The sequence below is a fragment of the Aquarana catesbeiana genome, linkage group LG13 (genome assembly GCF_042186555.1).
Source record: "Aquarana catesbeiana isolate 2022-GZ linkage group LG13, ASM4218655v1, whole genome shotgun sequence".
NCBI lineage: Eukaryota > Metazoa > Chordata > Amphibia > Anura > Ranidae > Aquarana > Aquarana catesbeiana.
In genome coordinates, this window is record NC_133336.1 from 168,392,435 (window position 1) to 168,413,367 (window position 20,933).

Sequence of the window (20,933 nt, forward strand, 5' to 3'; positions counted from 1 at the left end):
GCCAATCACAGCGCCGTCAGTAGAGAGAGCTGTAATTGGCCAAAGCCAGGGTGGCTTTGGCCAATTATGGCTCAGGGGATTTAGTACACACCCCACACTATATAAGGCCGCCTGCACGGCGGCCCTGTGTAGTGTGTGTTCCGGTGTGCTGAGAGATAGAGAGAGAGAGAGAGACAGACAGTGTCATTTGATTTGAGTTAGATAGATTAGGCAGAACAGTCAGTCAGTTAGCTGCACTTACAGTGTATTGTGTATATATATGCATCCCAGGTGTTGCATATATATATATACACTGTATTCAGTTTAGCTAGATCCGTTCCTGTTATCTTCTATCTAGACTATTTACATTTAATGCAGTGCGTCCTGCTCACAGTGTTCAGCTAGATCCGTTCCTGCTATTTACATTTAGTGCAGTGCGTCCTGCTCACAGTGTTCAGCTAGATCCGTTCCTGCTATTTACATTTAGTGCAGTGCGTCCTGCTCACAGTGTTCAGCTAGATCCGTTCCTGTTATCTTCTAGACTATTTACATTTAGTGCAGTGCGTCCTGCTCACAGTGTTCAGCTAGATCCGTTCCTGCTATTTACATTTAGTGCAGTGCGTCCTGCTCACAGTGTTCAGCTAGAGCCGTTCCTGCTATTTACATTTAGTGCAGTGCGTCCTGCTCACAGTGTTCAGCTAGATCCGTTCCTGTTATCTTCTAGACTATTTACATTTAGTGCAGTGCGTCCTGCTCACAGTGTTCAGCTAGATCCGTTCCTGCTATTTACATTTAGTGCAGTGCGTCCTGCTCACAGTGTTCAGCTAGATCCGTTCCTGTTATCTTCTAGACTATTTACATTTAGTGCAGTGCGTCCTGCTCACAGTGTTCAGCTAGATCCGTTCCTGTTAAATTCCTACTGACAGGCAGGCTTGTCTGGTTACAGTATATAAAGCTACCTGAAGAAAATTAAAGGTGTTCTATTTGATCCTATTAGTACCACGGTCAGGCAGCTAGACTATTTACATTTAGTACAGTGCGTCCTGCTCACAGTGTTCAGCTAGATCCGTTCCTGTTATCTTCCTACTGACAGGCAGGCTTGTCTGGTTACAGTATATAAAGCTACCTGAAGAAAATTACAGGTGTTCTATTTGATCCTATTAGTACCACGGTCAGGCAGCTAGACTATTTACATTTAGTACAGTGCGTCCTGCTCACAGTGTACAGCTAGATCCGTTCCTGTTATCTTCCTACTGACAGGCAGGCTTGTCTGGTTACAGTATATAAAGCTACCTGAAGAAAATTACAGGTGTTCTATTTGATCCTATTAGTACCACGGTCAGGCAGCTAGACTATTTACATTTAGTACAGTGCGTCCTGCTCACAGTGTACAGCTAGATCCGTTCCTGTTATCTTCCTACTGACAGGCAGGCTTGTCTGGTTACAGTATATAAAGCTACCTGAAGAAAATTACAGGTGTTCTATTTGATCCTATTAGTACCACGGTCAGGCAGCTAGACTATTTACATTTAGTACAGTGCGTCCTGCTCACAGTGTTCAGCTAGATCCGTTCCTGTTATCTTCCTACTGACAGGCAGGCTTGTCTGGTTACAGTATATAAAGCTACTTGAAGAAAATTACAGGTGTTCTATCCCAGCTTAGTGCAGCTACAGGCCATTAGTATGTCTGGAAGGCCAAGAAGGAGAGGCAGACAGTCACAAGCCAATAAGAGAGGGCAAGCAGGCTCTGTGTCTAGTGCTGGTCGTGGAGACGGTGCATCCTCATCAGCACGTGGCCATGGGACACGCTTGGCCTTTTTTTCGGCAGCTGGCCGCGTTGAGCAGCAACATGCGGAAGACTTGGTCGAGTGGATGACCAAGCCGTCCTCATCCTCCTCATCCTCTCTCACCCATGCCCAGGGTGCTTTGTCTGGCAAAGCAGCGGCCTCTTCCCTCAGCTCAATGTCATCAGTGACTCCTTCCCTAGCTCCACCATGTCCTCATGAGGATTCCCTCGAACTGTTTGACCACAGTGTTGGGTACATGCTCCAGGAGGATGCCCAGCGTTTGGAAGGCTCTGATGACGATACTGAGCTCGATGAAGGCAGTAACATGAGCACGGACAGAGGGGGTGCCCAAGAAGGACAGCAATCTGGCAGTCATGCTCCCCCTGCTGCAGCATACTGCCAGGTTTGCTCCAGTGATGAGGAGGGAGGGGATGATGAGGTCACTGACTCAACGTGGGTGCCTGATAGGAGAGAGGAGGAGGAGGAGGAGGAGGAGGAGGAGGCGGCGGCACATCACCAACGAGGCAGGATGCCCTCCAGGGGCCAGCCTAAGGGCAGCACATTGACTGCATCACACCCCAAAGCTCCACATGTGCAGGGCGCTGCAGTCTCTGCGCGTTATTCAAAAAGTTCTTTGGTGTGGGCCTTTTTTGAGACGAGTGCATCAGATCGCACCGCTGCTATTTGCAACATATGTCTCAAGCGTATCTCGCGTGGCCAAAACATCTCCCGCTTGGGTACCACATGCTTGACCAGACATATGTTGACCTGCCATGCAGTTCGTTGGCAAGCGTATCTAAAAGACCCACACCAAAGAACAAAGAGGATCTCTCCTTGCTCCTCATCAGCTGAGATTTCCAACCCCACTAGACCTTCAGTCCTCTCTGAGACCTGCAGTGAGAGGAATGAAGGTGTAGAATTAGGTGTGTCACAGCCAAGTACTTGTGGGCAATCTGCTTTTGGTACACCGACGTCAGATTGTACCAGGCAAATTTCCCTGCCCCAGCTGCTGCACCGCCGAAAGAAGTTTGCTCCCAGCCATCCACATGCCCAGCGGTTGAATGCTAGCTTGGCAAAATTGCTAGCACTTCAACTGCTGCCTTTTCAGTTGGTAGACTCTGCCCCCTTCCGTGAGTTTGTGGAATGTGCGGTTCCTCAGTGGCAGGTACCCAAACGCCACTTTTTCTCACGGAAGGCGATTCCGGCTCTCTACCGGCATGTGGAAGGCAATGTCCATGCCTCGCTGGACAGGGCGGTCAGTGGTAAGGTGCATATTACCGCTGACTCATGGTCCAGCAGGCATGGACAGGGACGTTACCTAAGTTTCACGGCGCATTGGGTGACTCTGCTGGCAGCTGGGAAGGATGCAGGACAAGGTGCAGTAGTGTTGGAGGTTGTTCCGCCACCACGCCTCCAAAATGCTGATTGTGACACACCTCTCTCCTCCACCCCCTCCTCTTCTTCTTCCTCCATGGCCTCTTCCTCGGAACCAGCGGTGCTCCGTAGGCGTTCAAGGGGCTACGCAAGTACGCAGGCCAAAAGATGCCATGCGGTGCTTGAGCTGGTGTGCTTGGGGGACAGGAGCCACACTGGGGCAGAGGTTCTGTCAGCTCTGCAGGGGCAGGTTCAGAGGTGGTTGACGCCACGCCAACTTAAGGCAGGAATGGTGGTTTGCGACAATGGCACCAACCTCCTCTCTGCCCTCCGACAGGGACAAATGACCCATGTGCCCTGTTTGGCTCACGTCCTTAACTTGGTGGTGCAGCGGTTCTTGGGCAGGTACCCGGGCTTACAGGATGTCCTGAGGCAGGCCAGGAAAGTCTGTGTGCATTTCCGCCGGTCATATAATGCCAGTGCTCGGCTGACGGACCTCCAAAAGGAGTTTAACCTGCCCAAGAACCGCCTAATCTGTGACATGCCCACCAGGTGGAACTCAACGTTGGCCATGCTGCAGCGGCTGCACACGCAGCAGAGGGCCATCAATGAGTACCTGTGCGACTATGGCACCAGGACAGGGTCAGGGGAGCTTGGTTTTTTTTCCCCACGCCAGTGGGCCATGATCAGGGATGCATGCACTGTCCTGTCACCATTCGAGGAGGCCACGAGGATGGTGAGCAGTGACAGTGCATGCATCAGTGACACTGTCCCCCTTGTCCACCTGTTGGAGCACACGCTGCGTGGAATAATGGACAGGGCACTTGAGGCAGAACAGAGGCAGGAAGAGGAGGACTTCCTTAGCTCTCAAGGCCCCCTTTATCCAGACAGTGTTCCTGCGTGCCCGCCGATCACACAGGAAGAGGACGAGGAGGAAGAGGAGGAGGAGGAAGATTGTGTCAGTATGGAGGTGGAGCCTGGCACTCAGCATCAGCAGCAGTCTTTAAGGGATCAGTCCCAAGAAACACATGGACTTGTACGTGGCTGGGAGGAGGTGGCTGCGGACCATGTCGTTCTTAGTGACCCAGAGGACTCCGGACCGAATGCCTCAGCAAACCTACGCTGCATGGCCTCCCTGATCCTGCAAAGCCTGCGTAAGGATCCTCGTATTCGTGGTATCAAGGAGAAGGACCAATACTGGCTGGCAACCCTCCTTGATCCACGTTACAAGGGTAAGGTTGCGGACCTTATCTTGCCATTGCAGAGGGAGCAGAGGATGAAACATCTTCGGGAGGCCTTGCAGAAAGGTCTGTGCAACGCGTTCCCAGAGACTGGGAGGTTACAAACTCCTGTTTCTGGACAACGTGTTGCTGAGGCTTCGGTCAGTCAAAGAAGGAGCGGTGGAGAAGGTGGCCGTCTGACCGATGCGTTCAGACAATTTTTTGGTCCGCAGCCCCAAGGTATGATCGGTTCCAGCAACCATCGCCAGCGTCTGTTTTACATGGTGCAGGAATACCTAGGGGCAAGATCAGACTTGGACACCTTTCCCACCGAAAATCCTCTGGGTTACTGGGTCTTGAGGATGGATCACTGGCCAGAGCTTGCACAGTATGCAATTGAGCTACTGGCCTGTCCTGCATCCAGCGTTCTTTCGGAACGCACATTCAGTGCTGCTGGAGGCGTGGTAACCGATCACAGGGTGCGTCTGTCCACCGACTCGGTCGATCGGCTGACCTTCATAAAAATGAATGAGTCTTGGATCACCACCAGCTACCAAGCACCTGATGCTGATGTAACCGAATAATTTTTTTTGAAATCTCAGATCCCTTCAAAGACTGCCTATGCTGATGCTGAGTGACTATCCCTGAGTAATTATCCTCTTCCTCCTCAATCATCACGCTGATAGCTTGTAAGAACATTTTTGGTTCTGGGCGCCACCACCAGTGCCTAAGGCACAATTTTTCAGCCCCTGTTTAACAGGGGCGTGTAATTACAATTTTTGATGTAATACTTTGCAGCAGGGCTCGTTCCTGCATTCCAACTAGAGTGTCTGTGAGGGGTTGCAGTGTTGTGGCACCAGCACCAGTGCCTAGGGCCCAATTTTTCTGCCCCTGTCTAACAGGGGCGTGTAATTACAATTTTTGATGCAATACTTTGCAGCAGGGCTCGTTCCTGCGTTCCAACTAGAGTGTCTGTGAGGGGTTGCAGTGTTGTGGCACCAGCACCAGTGCCTAAGGCCCAATTTTTCTGCCCCTGTCTAACAGAGGCGTGTAATTACAATTTTTGATGCAATACTTTGCAGCAGGGCTCGTTCCTGCGTTCCAACTAGAGTGTCTGTGAGGGGTTGCAGTTTTGTGGCACCAGCACCAGTGCCTAAGGCCCAATTTTTCTGCCCCTGTCTAACAGGGGCGTGTAATTACAATTTTTGATGCAATACTTTGCAGCAGGGCTCGTTCCTGCGTTCCAACTAGAGTGTCTGTGAGGGGTTGCAGTGTTGTGGCACCAGCACCAGTGCCTAAGGCCTAATTTTTCAGCTCCTGTTCAACAGGGGCATGTAATTACAATTCTTGATCTAATATTTCACAGCAGGGCCCTGTGAGGGCTTACAGTGTTGTGGCCACAGCAACACCTAAGGCCCAAATTTCTGCTGAGTATATAGGGCAGGACCCTACTTTCAAACATCTAACTTACAAACGACTCCTACTTGCAAACGGAAGGAGACAACAGGAAGTGAGATGAAATCTACCCCTAGGAAGGGAAATTCTCTCCTGTAAGAGTTAATATGGGAAAACAATTTCTCCTTTCCACTGATGCTTTCCAATCCTTGTTCCACAAAAAAACCCAAATTTTCAAAAAACATTTTTCATTGGGACAAAAAAGTGAGGTGAAATCTTCTGAAGAGGAGGAAAGACAGCAAAACAAATGTCACAGGGGTGATAACCCTTCCCTATGTTTTCCAAAAAGCTTAGAAAAGATTTTTTGGCTGGAGCTAAACACGTTAAAAATGTTCAAAATTACAAACAGATTCTACTTAACAACAAACCTACAGTCCCTGTCTTGTTTGCACCGCCTGTATACTGCTGTTCAGAGTATATAGGGCCTGGTGGCCCCACACCTTTCCTTATTTTAATTTGGGTGCGGGGTTCCCCTTAATATCCATACAAGACCCAAAGGGCCTGGTAATGGACTGGGGGGTACCCATGCCGTTTGTCTCACTGATTTTCATCCATATTGCCATGACCCGACATGACATTAAACCCGCAAGCAGTTTTAAATGAGATTTTTTCCTTTAAAAATGACATTTGGTACAGGGACTGTTCTAAACATGGGAAACACGCGTCACTTTACAGGCATACTATAGACACCCCCCAGGTACGATATTTAAAGGAATATTTCACTTTTTTTTTTTTACTTTAAGCATCATTAAAATCACTGCTCCCGAAAAAACGGCCGTTTTTAAAAGTTTTTTTTGCATTGATACATGTCCCCTGGGGTAGGACCCGGGTCCCCAAACCCTTTTTAGGACAATACCATGCAAATTAGCCTTTAAAATTAGCACTTTTGATTTCGAACGTTCGAGTCCCATAGACGTCAATGGGGTTCTAACGTTCGTGCGAACTTTCGGTCCGTTCGCGGGTTCTGGTGCGAACCGAACCGGGGGGTGTTCGGCTCATCCCTATTCGGGAGGCCTTGCAGAAAGGTCTGTGCAACGCGTTCCCAGAGACTGGGAGGTTACAAACTCCTGTTTCTGGACAACGTGTTGCTGAGGCTTCGGTGAGTCAAAGAAGGAGCGGTGGAGAAGGTGGCCGTCTGACCGATGCGTTCAGACAATTTTTTGGTCCGCAGCCCCAAGGTATGATCGGTTCCAGCAACCATCGCCAGCGTCTGTTTTACATGGTGCAGGAATACCTAGGGGCAAGATCTGACTTGGACACCTTTCCCACCGAAAATCCTCTGGGTTACTGGGTCTTGAGGATGGATCACTGGCCAGAGCTTGCACAGTATGCAATTGAGCTACTGGCCTGTCCTGCATCCAGCGTTCTTTCGGAACGCACATTCAGTGCTGCTGGAGGCTTTGTAACCGATCACAGGGTGCGTCTGTCCACCGACTCGGTCGATCGACTGACCTTTATAAAAATGAATCAGTCTTGGATCACCACCAGCTACCAAGCACCTGATGCTGATGTAACCGAATATTTTTTTTTAAATCTCAGATCCCTTCAAAGACTGCCTATGCTGATGCTGAGTGACTATCCCTGAGTAATTATCCTCTTCCTCCTCAATCATCACGCTGATAGCTTGTAAGAACATTTTTGGTTCTGGGCACCACCACCAGTGCCTAAGGCCCAATTTTTCAGCCCCTGTTTAACAGGGGCGTGTAATTACAATTTTTGATGCAATACTTTGCAGCAGGGCTCGTTTCTGCGTTACAACTAGAGTATCTGTGAGGGGTTGCAGTGTTGTGGCACCAGCACCAGTGCCTAAGGCCCAATTTTTCAGCCCCTGTTTAACAGGGGCATGTAATTACAATTTTTGATGCAATACTTTGCAGCAGGGCTCATTTTTGCGTTCCAACTAGAGTATCTGTGAGGGGTTGCAGTGTTGTGGCACCAGCACCAGTGCCTAAGGCCTAATTTTTCAGCCCCTGTTCAACAGGGGCATGCAATTACAATTCTTGATCTAATATTTCACAGCAGGGCCCATTTCTGCACCCACCAAGAGCGAGTGAGGACTTACAGTGTTGTGGCACCACCACCACCAAAGGCCCAATTTTTCTGCCCTTGTTCAACAGGGGCATGTAATTACAATTCTTGATCTAATATTTCACAGCAGGGCCCTGTGAGGGCTTACAGTGTTGTGGCCACAACAACACCTAAGGCCCAAATTTCTGCTGAGTATATAGGGCAGGCCCCTACTTTCAAACATCTAACTTACAAACGACTCCTACTTGCAAACGGAAGGAGACAACAGGACGTGAGATGAAATCTACCCCTAGGAATGAAAATTCTCTCCTGTAAGAGTTAACATGGGAAAAACATTTCTCCTTTCCACTGATGCTTTCCAATCCTTGTTCCACAAAAAACCCCAAATTTTCAAAAAACATTTGTCATTGGGACAAAAAGTGAGGTGAAATCTTCTGAAGAGGAGGAAAGACAGCAAAACAAATGTCACAGGGCTGATAACCCTTCCCTATGTTTTCCAAAAAGCTTAAAAAAGATTTTTTGGCTGGAGTTAAATACGTTAAAAATGTACCCGTTAAAAATTACAAACAGATTCTACTTAACAACAAACCTACAGTCCCTGTCTTGTTTGCACCGCCTGTATACTGCTGTTCAGAGTATATAGGGCCTGGTGGCCCCATACCTTTCCTTATTTTAATTTGGGTGCGGGGTTCCCCTTAATATCCATACAAGACCCAAAGGGCCTGGTAATGGTCTGGGGGGTACCCATGCCGTTTGTCTCACTGATTTTCATCCATATTGCCAGGACCCGACATTACATTAAACCCGCAAGCAGTTTGAAATTAGATTTTTTCCTTTCAAAATGACATTTTGTGCAGGGACTGTTCTAAACACGGGAAACACGCGCCACTTTACAGGCATACTATAGACACACCCCAGGTACGATATTTAAAGGAATATTTCACTTTTTTTTTTACTTTAAGCATCATTAAAATCACTGCTCCCGAAAAAACGGCCGTTTTTAAAAGTTTTTTTTGCATCGATACAAGTCCCCTGGGGTAGGACCCAGGTCCCTAAACCCTTTTTAGGACAATACCATGCAAATTAGCCTTTAAAATGAGCACTTCTGATTTCGAAAGTTCGAGTCCCATAGATGTCAATGGGGTTCTAACGTTCGTGCGAATTTTCGGTCCGTTCGCAGGTTCTGGTGCGAACCGAACTGGGGGGGTGTTCGGCTCATCCCTATTCCTGAGTTACCTGAGCATGATAACCACCACTTCCCCTGAACGGGGAGCGCCAAAGTTTCTTTAAGTTTGACCGGTTAAAGTCCACAAATGACAGTGGTTTAAACACAGTTACCTCCATTGAATGAGAACAGTGCTGGTTACCGCATAGCCTGATCGATTATTTGTTAGATCATAATTTATTTGCTATACGTTGCCTGCCGTGAGTTATAATGGGATGGTAAGGTGCTGCACCTGTTCCCTCAGAGGGGGAGACAGATGCGGTCCCCCAGGATTGGTGAAGCCAGGGTAGGTGTGACCGATGGGGAATGCGCCTGCCCTGGACTCGCTGCCCTCGAGAGTGGGGGGGGACTGGTGCAGTACATCCAAAAAGTTTTACATGAATATAGTAGAAATAGTCAAGTTTCTGTTTGCTTGCCTATAAGTTACAGTTATTTGGGTTGGGGCGGCCATACATGCCACCCATTCACGAGACTACCTTCCTCCGAGGATGAGGGTACCTTCGCACACACACTCCCGGACATTGCATCCGGGTGGGGTTGAATCCCAAATTAAAGTGAACACGTTAATGCTTACTAAGAGAGACAACACGGGCTTAAGGCCTAATGATCATTTTTTCTTAATTCATCTTGTCTTTTTTTTCTCCCACTCTTTCCTCATCCCACCCTTCATCCCGAATCGTGGCTCCACGCTCTAACCTCATAACTTGGTCCTGGAGGATAAGGAGGCTGATTCAACCTATCCCAGAAAATGCATCGTATCATTATGTGACACAAGGTAAGCCCTACCACATTGGCTAAGACATACCCCACTGATTATGCAGTAATCACCCACAATGTTCATGGCTTTAACTCCCCTACTAGAAGAACCAAAGCTTTACAATACTATCATGCACAAAAAGCTGATGTACTCCTATTGCAGGAAACCCATTTCTCTAAAACCTCCGCCCCCCGATATCTGAATAGCAAATATCCACAATATTATATAGCCTCTGGACAGGAAAAAAAAGGAGGAGTAGCAGTCTGATTTTTTAAACGGACCCCCTTTACACCGTTACTATAGTTAAGGATAAAGACGGCAGGTACCCTATGGCGGTGGGACGCCTTCATGACCAACTGGTGTCGTTCATATCATATTATGCCCCCAATTCTGGACAGACGGAATTTTTTGGAAAAATGCTTAGGATATTGATGCCCAGAGTACAGGGACAGGTGATCATGGGGGGAGACCCCAACATACCATTAGATAGGATTATGGACCAATCAGACCCCACCAAAATGATTCTTAAACGACCACCAACTGGGAGCAGTAAGGTAGCACCTACTCTCCATTTCTATGACTTGATTGATGAATGGAGGGAAAAAAAAACCCACAGTCAGGGATTATACATACTTTTCACAGGTACACCATACCTACTCCCGGATAGATCACATTTTGGTACATACTCCCTTACTCCCATACATAACATCAGTTAAGATTCTGTCCAACCCTTGGTCTGATCACGACCTAATTAAAATATCCACAACGGGACTTTGGATCAAACCTCATCCCTTGTCATGGAGACTTAATGCAAGCCTACTAAATGACCCCACAATTTACACTGAAATTGAGAAAGAATTACAGGAATATTTTCGGACCAATAAGTCATCGGAAACGTCCCTTATGATAAATTGGGTGGCCCACAAAGCTGCTATACGGGGTAGATTAATCCAAATAGCCGCCAGAGCAAAAAAAACCCGAGAACAAACAATAAAGCAATTAGAAGCTAACCTAGACAAACTAATGAAAGAACAACATACAAATCCCCAGGTAGATATAAGACATAAGATAGATGAAGTGAGACTAGCACTAAACTTAAGCTTGACAAGCAGAGAAAACAAGCAGAGAAACATATTCGCTGGTCCAAACACAAATATTATACAAAGGGGGCTAAACCAACCACAATGCTGGCTAGAAAGTTAGTACCCCGAACATACACACCAACTTTACCTAAGTTGCGACTATCAAAAGGGCACCCCACTCAAAATCCTGAACTGATTCTCCGGGAAATTTCACAACTTCTATGTTAAGCTATATAGCCCACCAAATAAATATTCACAAACCAAGGCAGCAACGTTCTTTCAAGACGTTCTGCTACCCCAGCTCACACATGCCCATACAGAACAGATGGATAAAGAATTCACGGATCTGGAAATCAGGATGGCTATCAAAACTATACACCCCTCTAAAGCCCCAGGTCCAGATGGTTTCTCAGGTCATTATTATAGAAAATATCAAGAAATTTTAGTCCCCCACTTATATTCTTATTTTAATGATCTGAGATGGGGTAACAAATTCCCCAAACACGAGAACGCAGCGTATCTACATGCTCTACCAAAACCGGGAAAGGATCATTTAGACTGCGCTAATTATCGCCCAATCTCCCTGATCAAAACTGATCTAAAAATAATTACTAAAGTTCTAGCCCTTAGATTAAATTCTTTCTTCACACAATATATTCACCCAGACCAGGCAGGTTTTGTCCCAAACTGCCAAGCATCGGACCAGGATTATAAATCTAATCTTGGTTATCCAATCTGATTGGGATAGTAAGGGACCTAGACAGGGCATGCTGCTTTCGTTGGATATCCAGAAGGCGTTCGACTCCTTATCTTGGGAATATCTATTGGACGTGCTAGATCGTTTTGGGTTTGGCGAGCGCTTTCTGGCCCTCCTTCAAACACTGTATGAAACCCCCACAGCATCCTCAATGCTCAGGGGATATCCATCCCAATCCTTTGATATTAGGAGAGAAACTAGGCAGGGTTGTCCATTGTCCCCTGCCCTAGCAATAGAGCCATTGGCTATTAAGATCCGAACCTGTCCAGATGTCAAGGGCATTGTATGTGGCGATAGGGAACATAAGTGCTTACTCTTCGCTGACGACCTCCTACTGACCCTGTCATCACCTATCACCTCCCACCCCAATCTATATTCTATTTTCGGAAATTTCGGGCCTTGAAATTAATCATAGTAAATCTATAGCATTGAACCTTTCTCTGCAGAGGTCCACCCAGATAGAGCTCGAACAATCCCACCAATTTAAATGGGAGCCGGAAGCTCTTTTGTACTTAGGAATAAGACTAACTTCCTCTATACGAACCTTATATAAACAAAACTATCCCACTTTGTTCAAAAGACTGATAGAAGATTTAGCCAGATGGCAGATACATCCCCCCATCATAGTTTGGTAGACTACACTCAATAAAAATGAATGTATTGCCGAAGGTCTTATACTTATTTCGTACTGTACCTGTGTCACTGGTCCGCTCCGACCTGCAGACATTCCAAAAAAAGATTCTTCAGTTTATTTGGGGAGACAAGAGGCCCAGGGTGAACAAAGGTACAATTTACACTCCAAAACAGGAAGGGGGACTTGGCCTGCCCGATTTACTGAAATATTTTAACGCAGCCCAAATGGCCCAACTTACTAAATTCCACTCCCAACAACCTCAAGCTATATGGATGACAATGGAATCTTATTCCTGTCATTCTAACCCAATTTTACATATTATGTGGCTGCCAATGAGGGAGAGACTGATCATATTATGCCCTACCCTTTCCTTCTCACTAGAAATTTGGGATAGACTTTCAAGAACTCAGAAATTCAAGTCACCCCATAATCCGCTAACATCTCTATTGAGAAATAGAGACTTCACCCTGGGCCTTACCCCCCTGCGTTCGAATGGTGGACCAACAAGGGTCTAATACGGATAGCAGACCTCTGTGACCACAAAGGTATGCTGACCGAGAGAACCTTGATAGAAAAATACCAAATGCCAAATACTGAACATTACAGATTCACCCAAATACACCATTATATACTCTAGCTCATAAAGGTGATTTAACAACAATGACTCCTATGGAAAATATGTGTAGACAATATGACAAACTCAGGGGTCATATATCTGCTATATATACGATATTGACATATATCTCGACAAAACTGAAATACATGATGCTATGGGAACGAGATCTTCAAGAAAACTTGGATCCTGAAGACTGGCACTCGATTGTAATGTCAGCGTCTCGATCACTCACCAACACCTTCATTATAGAGGCTAACTATAAGGTTTTATTGAGATGGTATATGGTACCGGCAAGACTGGCCACTTTTGTTCCCTGGAGCCACCCCGGAGTGCTTTCAAGGATGTGGCCAGATGTGGACAGCATATCATATATGGTGGACATGCCCCAAGGTCAGAAGATTTTAGATCAGGGTCTATAATTTCATATACACACTCACCCGGATTAACCTGGTGAAGTCCGCGAAGCACGCACTCCTGGGCGGCAGGGTAGCAGAGGCCTCAAAATATCAAAGAAGGCTTCTTACATTTATATTTATTTCAGCTAAAGTCACAATAGCAAGAAACTGGAGGTCTGCAGCCTTACCGTTTGACCAACTTAAACACAAAATGTCATGGCTTATGCTAAATAAAAGACTAACAGCAATGGTACAAGATAAAATGAAATTGTTTAATAAAGTATGGGATCCATGGATCAGATACCTGATGAATGATCCCGGAACGATCACAAACCAGGACCCTTCTTGAAGGACCGGTCTAGAGCGTGGAGCCCCATCCCCCCTTCCCTCTCCCTGACCCCCGACCTTTCTTTTCTTTCGAGATCTAGTCTCTTTCTTTTCTCGGTAAGACAATAACTTAATGCGGTCTAGAGGGGCCCCCCGGTATCGAGGGGGCCGGACCCCCCCAATAGATAGAGGGGAGCCGGTGTTTCCCGGGAGGTGGGCTACATTCTAAAGCCTATGTTATAGAGCATGCGCATGGCCATGGCCATAGGCTACAATATAAGGATTAAGGTAGAAGATCCACAGCAAAATATGTTTTATACACCACAAACACTGGAACAAACAAGGTACAGCCTATACCAGTATAGGCTTATTGGTTCTGAATATACAAGAGGTAGACTCCTTGCATAGTTTATATTTATGATATACTGTGGCCGCCGTGCAATGTAATGCTGACATCTTTGTGACGGTTATATGAAAACTTTAATAAAAATCATTGAAACATAAAAAAAATTATAAAAATATCATAAGTACAGTGTTGCATGGGCAGAAAGGGTGTATAAAGTGCCCAGTAAGCAAGTGGTTAAATTCATTATCCATATTGTCCTGTTTCCTTTATCCCTCAACAACTTTACATTTTTTCTCAACCTCCTTAACATTTTTATTCAAAATATCTTTTTCATATCTTTTGCATAACCTTTTACAATAAACTGGGTGGTTATTACTGCAGCCTCCCCCCTATCGTCTCTCACCCTACTACAGGTCCTAATCAAGCTCCTAAATTACCCCCTAGAGATATTCATATGCCAACTACAGTATATAGATGGTAAATGATATTCAGGAATTGTTAAAATCCACTGTTTTTGAAATTTTTAGAGAAGATTACATTCTCCCCAATAAAGGTTTCCAAATCGTAAAAAAAAAAAAAAAAAAAATTCTCTGTACTTCTGTGAGGGTAAAATGCAGATTATACGTTGTACAGCAGGCACATATTAGGAATATGACATGTTGGGTTTAAATATTCTTTAATGTCTACAGATTTGCATCAATTTGTAGTCCTTATATTTGTACGGAGTAAAGTAAAAGCTGTGTACCTGCCTCTGGTTTTTAGTTTTGGATATACTGTTATGAAAAGATCCACAAAGATTTCAGTCTGAAGCAGGAAATAGCCTCAGACACCTCACTTCTTCTGGGAGATCTGGACAACATTGTAGCCATAAGTCATAATGTACCTCTGTGTCTAGGTGTTCCAAAGCATGACTGGGATTCTGCTGTAGAAGAACTAAGAGTGAGTAAAAACATGGCGGAGAGCTGGAGAAGAGCCATCAGTCCTGGTAATCAGAGATCAGTCACTGTTTATCTTTAATTTATATGATACATTTTAGTGAAATATAATTTTGTATTTAATTTAACTAATTATATGAAACCTCAAATACTGACTATATCTATTAATCCATTAATTGACTTGATAAATCATTCCTGCAAGTTAATCTACAGTATAGTTTACATAGATGATATACAGTATACATGGATGCAATGACGTAGAAATAATGAAGGATTTAAAGCTACACAGTTCTGAGATTATCCAGATTTATTCATCTAAGTGGGAAAATCACAATAGGTGAGTTCAAAGAATAGGTGCTCACAGCAGGCCTTTCTTATAAAAAAATATTTAACAATAGCATCATATAGGATACAATATGATTAGGCGCTAAAGCTTAGCAATGTAACTAACCATAAAATTCGATATTTACCGTACACATAGGCAAATTTAATTATTATCAAATTTATATATCTAGTGTGCATATAAGATAGCGCTGGACTGGTGTAAGGTCTGGTATTAAATGGAGGTGATCTGGGTTATGTTGTCTTTCAGGGTCTCTGGACTGGGAGGTGATCTGAGTTACGTTGTCTTTCAGAGTCTCTGGACTGGTCAAAAAGGAAATGCCGCTCCCAAAGCCTCCACACCTGAAATAGGTGCTCCTGCCCTACTGCGAACTTTCAGGTGCTGGCTCTGCACTGATGTGTAGAAGGGGAAAAGAAATCCTGGACTGCCGCACTCCATGGATAAGGCATCTTTATTGACAAAATTGATTAAAATTCCAAAGTACAGTCACATCAATGGTGGATAAAACAGGAATAAATCTCTAAAGCATTTCACATCAAATGATGCTTACTCATAGCTGAGCTATGCCAGAAACCAGTATCGCCTCCCCCTACCAAGGACCGCTTTGTTCTCGGGCCTGCATCCCCCTTCCTTGAGTATGTGAGAGAACCCGCTGAAACCCACGGACCCTCTCGGGGCTGAAGGGGGACATTTCTTTGTTGCCTCCTACTCCCGACATATTAAGACAGCCACCCCACTGGCTGCAGAGGTCCTGGACATAAAACTGCAAGCGCTGCTGCAGAACATCACCCACAATATTACCAAGGAGATGGGGAAAATTGCCCAAAAACTGATAGGTGAGATTGCTCATTTGGGGGAGCGTACAGACAAATCTAGAAACTAAATTCAATGAACTAGTGCAGTATGTACATGTCTTGGAGGAAGATAATGCCTCACTTAAAGTGGTTGTAAACCCACCCAAAAAATACAAAACCCTGTAAGACAAAGGCATAATGAGCTAGTATGCATCGCATACTAGCTCATTATGAAATACCTTAGATCGAAGCTGTTGCAGCGGCCCCACACACCGTTGTGACCGGCAACATGTCTCCCAGAGTTATTTTTGGGTTCGTGGGCTCCAGCGCTGTGATTGGCCGGAGTCGTGATGAGGTCACTCCGGTGCATGTGTGCGGGAGCCGCCAGTCACAGCACGCCGCTGAAGAAATGGCACGAGCGAGCTGTTTTTTTCAGTGTGCATGTGCCGATGATATATGGTAAATATCTCCTAAATCGTGCAGATTTAGGAGATATTTACAGTACCTACAGGTAAGCCTTATTATAAGCTTACCTGTAGGTACAAGTGGTGTAACAGGGTTTACAACCACTTTAAATAAACTGTTTCCCAGCTCCAGACGCAACAAGAAGACCTTAAAAATAGAGAGCAGCGCCACAATTTAGGGATTCGCAGTATCCCAAAAACTGTAGGAGACCCTGCCATTTGCTCATACCTTCTAGGCCTCTTCACCACCCTCGCCCCTCATAGTTGTGATATTGACTGGTGTATGGATAGGGCCCAATGGTCTCTGGCCCCTAAACCCCCTGCCTTTCTGTGTCTAATGATGGGGTGCAATATTCCAATATGTGACCTTTAGGAAAGTGAGGCTTTTCTCCATAACCTGGGTTTACCACCTCCTCCAAAAGATCTCTTGCCTTCACCCATCACATATAGACCAACATCTGCTTCTAGCAAAATCTGGACTGCAGCTCGGCAGAGATAACAAAAATGTCCCTCAATGCCTCAACGTCCTTCATCCTCCAGACATCCAACTTGACTGCACCTTCTATATCCAATGGTTATCTCTAAATTTTGTCTGTTACTGCGCCATTCAGGTGCTTTGAATCCCTAATCAAGGATACTCTACCATACCCATGGGATAAACTTTCTGTGTTTTTTTTTGTTTTACTGGTTACCTTTTCAAAAGTTTTGTTTTCCACACCGTTAGATGGTGGGGACCCTTCCTGCCAGATCATGGAGGTCTTCATGCTCCTTTCTACTATCCATGGACACAACCACAGAACCCCGAGATGCTTCACCTTTCAGGTTGCCTACTGCTAATTTTTTTTTTTTTTTTTCAGGTCTTTTTTTTACCTTGTTTGGACTATTTAGTTAATAATGGTTGGTTATTATGTTTTTTAGTGTTATCTATCTTCTACACATCATGGGCGCCATTCCCCATTGGTAACCCTCTGCTGGTATATGCTTATTGTTTTGCTATGGCTCTATGCCTTCTTTCTTTCAATGTTAAGGGTCTAAACTACATCCAAAAGGGATGGTTGGCCTTGCAGAATTTAAATCCTCAGGGCTGATGTTATCATGGTCCATGAAACACACTTCTGCGCAGGAGGTTCCTTTACGTTTGCATCTAAACACTTCTTTACTGCTTCTGATCCTACTTGGAAAGCTGGCTTGATGATTTTGATTAAACGGTCTTGCCCTTTCCGGATTGAATCTACATATTTGGAACCCCATGATAGGTTTATTTTCCTGGATTGTGACTACATGACCCAATCTCTTACATTGGTTAACAGTTAACTGTATATGCCCCCAACTCAGGTCAGATTTACTTTCTTACAGAGGTTTTTGAGAAAATGCTGACATTTTTCCAACCTTTTATGATTATTGGAGGTGATTTTTTAACATGGCCATGTCTCCTGTGAAGGATTGACATTTATCATATCAATCCACCCCTTCTACAAAGGTACTTTGGTTGTCTTCCTCTTTTCGTAAACTTGTCAAAGCTCACAAGTTCTTAGATGTTTGGAAGTTTAAACATCCCACTCAGAAACAATTTGTTTTACTCAGTCCCCCCGCAAATTGTATTCTAGACAACTTCTTTGTAACGTCCCCACTGTGCAAATACAGTATGCTTTTGAAATCAATTCTATTACCTGGTCAGACCATGCATTTGTGGTTTTTAACCTTACCTTAACTATGTAGCCAGGAGCTGGATACTTATGTATTGCTGCAACCAAAAGACGCTGTGGGGTTTCCCTCTAGTGTTCCAGTTTCGGCTGTCTTGTTACTTACTTCTTGTTAAAAGATTTAATTGGGCTTACAAATCATAACAGAGATGAGAAGTATGCAAACATGAATTTAGAAAATGAAGTTCAGTACAGCGTGATCAGCTAGATGACCAGAGCTTACTATGCATAACAAGAGATTTCCAATATAATGGTGAACTAGGTCATCAGAGAAACAATGTATTCAGCAACTGTGGGAATACAGGCAAAACAAATTTATTGAGTAGTAATAGAAGGGGCTGTATCTGGAGGGAGGGAGTCTGTGTGTTGCTGAAGAAGGGGAGAGCTTCATTGCTAGAGGAGAGAAATGAAAAGAGGGGAGAGAAGAAGGAGAAATATATATGTAAATATATAAATAGATATGTGCTACCATGGTAAAAAGGACTGTTTGGTCCAAAGTCAGCCATGAGAGACCCAGGGTTGTCATAGTGAGTGAAATTTGGAGACCTGATCTTTTTCAATGGCTTACATTTTGGCACTTATCATTGCGTGATTGACCCTGTGTTTAGCCTCAGCTTCCATCAAAGAGGGGGATTTTCAAGCTTTAGCTATCGTTTGTTTTGCTGCTGTGAGGAGTAGGACAAAAAGCTTGAATTGTTTGTGGGATAGGGAGTCTGGTTTTAGATTGAGAAGTGCTGTTGCTGGGTCCGGTTGTATTGATGTGCCAAGCATTTTGTCCTGTTACTTAATTAAGAGACGAGACCGAGCAAAGCATCTTGGGACATGTAGTCCATACGGATAGGATTCACTCTCTGACTGTATTATGTGAAACTACAACTACCAGCTGGCTGATAGAGAAGAGCAGACCGCTGGGAGAAACTATAAGAGGGAAGGCTTGAGGCATGGTGTGCACTCTAGGGACCAGTGTGGATCTGCATGCAGGAAATCTGCTCCAGGGTGAGCTGCAGCTGAGTCGTGGCCTGTTCTGGCTGAGTTACCCAGTGACTAGCTGGAGGGACACCTGCAGACAGTTCCCCTTCACTGTCTGGCAGCAGCCTGGAAGCCGCTCTTGTTCCATCCACCCTTCAGAGATATTGGATTCGTGTGAGCCATGTTGCGGTGCAGTGGAGGCCAGATGTCATCCCTTGAGCGACATTCCTGAGAGATCATCATCCATCATCAGCAATCGCTGTTGCTTGTAGTTCCACAGAATGTAACATCTTTAAGGCAGTGATCACTGTGAATACAGTTTTGATTTACACAGGAAGATTGTCTGCTGGTTATACACAACCTATTGGATCAACTACTTTTGCTTTACCATCCAATATTTCTTGCACGCAATTAAAGACCTAAGAGCTAGCTGAGGATTAACTGGATTGCAACACATGACTACTTTTACCTCCCTCCCCACTTCAGGGATTTGTTTTACTGAAGCTTGTAGAGCTACAGGTCACCAATAACTCTCTGTAAGAGCAGGTTGAATTGTAATCTGGTTCTTGTTTGCAGAACAGCAGATAAACAAGTACAGCTTTAGCATTTATATGTGAAGGAACAGTAGAGAGGGGTATGACACTCATAAGAGCCATTCCTCTGCTCTCCTGTAACTTATTCACATATGCATTATATGCACTTATCTGAGCACAGAGATTATAGTGCTTACTGTTGAATGTTTGTTATTGATAGTGGAACAACTATCACTTCTAGGATTCATTCTTTGGAAGACAACATTTTAAAGTGTAAACTTAGTTCATTTTACTATCATCTCATTGAGTAAACTATTTCTGATTTAATAAATTCTGGTGTATTTCCTTATTACTGTTATCTAAAGGAAAAAAATGTTTGAACCCAGGGTGTCAGAACTCACAGGGTCAGGATAACCAGAGGGGTATTGATTTATCTTGCCACTCTCAAGAGGGCAGCGCTACACCTACCTCCAAAGCCTGCCACTGCCGTTTTAACAAATCTTTTCTACACATCCCAGTCATTAAAGATCAATTAACCTGGGAATTGTCTCAATTTTTTCAATTAAATAGAAATACAGTGCCCGGGGTTTCCAACCTATGGGAAACACATAAGGCATTTTTCAAAAGGCCCATATATATTTCCGCAGGCTCTCATTTGAAGAAAGAGAATATCCTTCAAAGGTCCTCTCTTCTCTCTCTCTACTGTGAAAAGTGAAATCTTTATTGCTTTCTTCCCCCTACCATGGTTAATCTACGCATTATTTCTCTCCAGAAACGTATTAAGACTTTAGATATGAGCACAATTGCCAAATCTCTCTTATGGGCTAAACAGAAATTTTATGAATACTCAAACAAACCCCATAGGATGCTAGTAATTAAACTCAAACCCCATTTTTTTCCATTCCTTTCCTGACTCCCTTATGCAACCTGATGGCATCCCTACCTACTGCCCTCAAACTATGGCTAAGGTATTTGGAGACTTTTATCATAGGTTATATAATTGCTTATCCTAAGATTCTTGCTCTCATTTTACACAAGAGAAGTTTGATGCATTTTTTGCTTCTCTACACCTACCAAAATTATCATTGTCTAACCTCTCCCTAGTAAACTCTGCTATCTCTATTGAAGCGCTATCAGAGGTAGTCAAATATTTACCAGCTCACAAATCCCTAGGACCAAATGGGTTCCTATACTCCTATTACAAATCCTTT

At 44.6% G+C, this 20,933-nt stretch overlaps 1 protein-coding gene across 1 annotated transcript in view; it reads left to right on the forward strand.

Annotated features, from left to right (window-relative positions):
• LOC141116581 (NACHT, LRR and PYD domains-containing protein 3-like) overlaps positions 1-20,933 on the forward strand; it is a 176,248-nt gene that overhangs the window by 6,740 nt on the left and 148,575 nt on the right. The window contains exon 2 of the mRNA XM_073608975.1: positions 14,744-14,966. Coding sequence (XP_073465076.1) covers positions 14,744-14,966 — 223 coding nt within the window. The remainder of the gene's footprint in view (positions 1-14,743; positions 14,967-20,933) is intronic.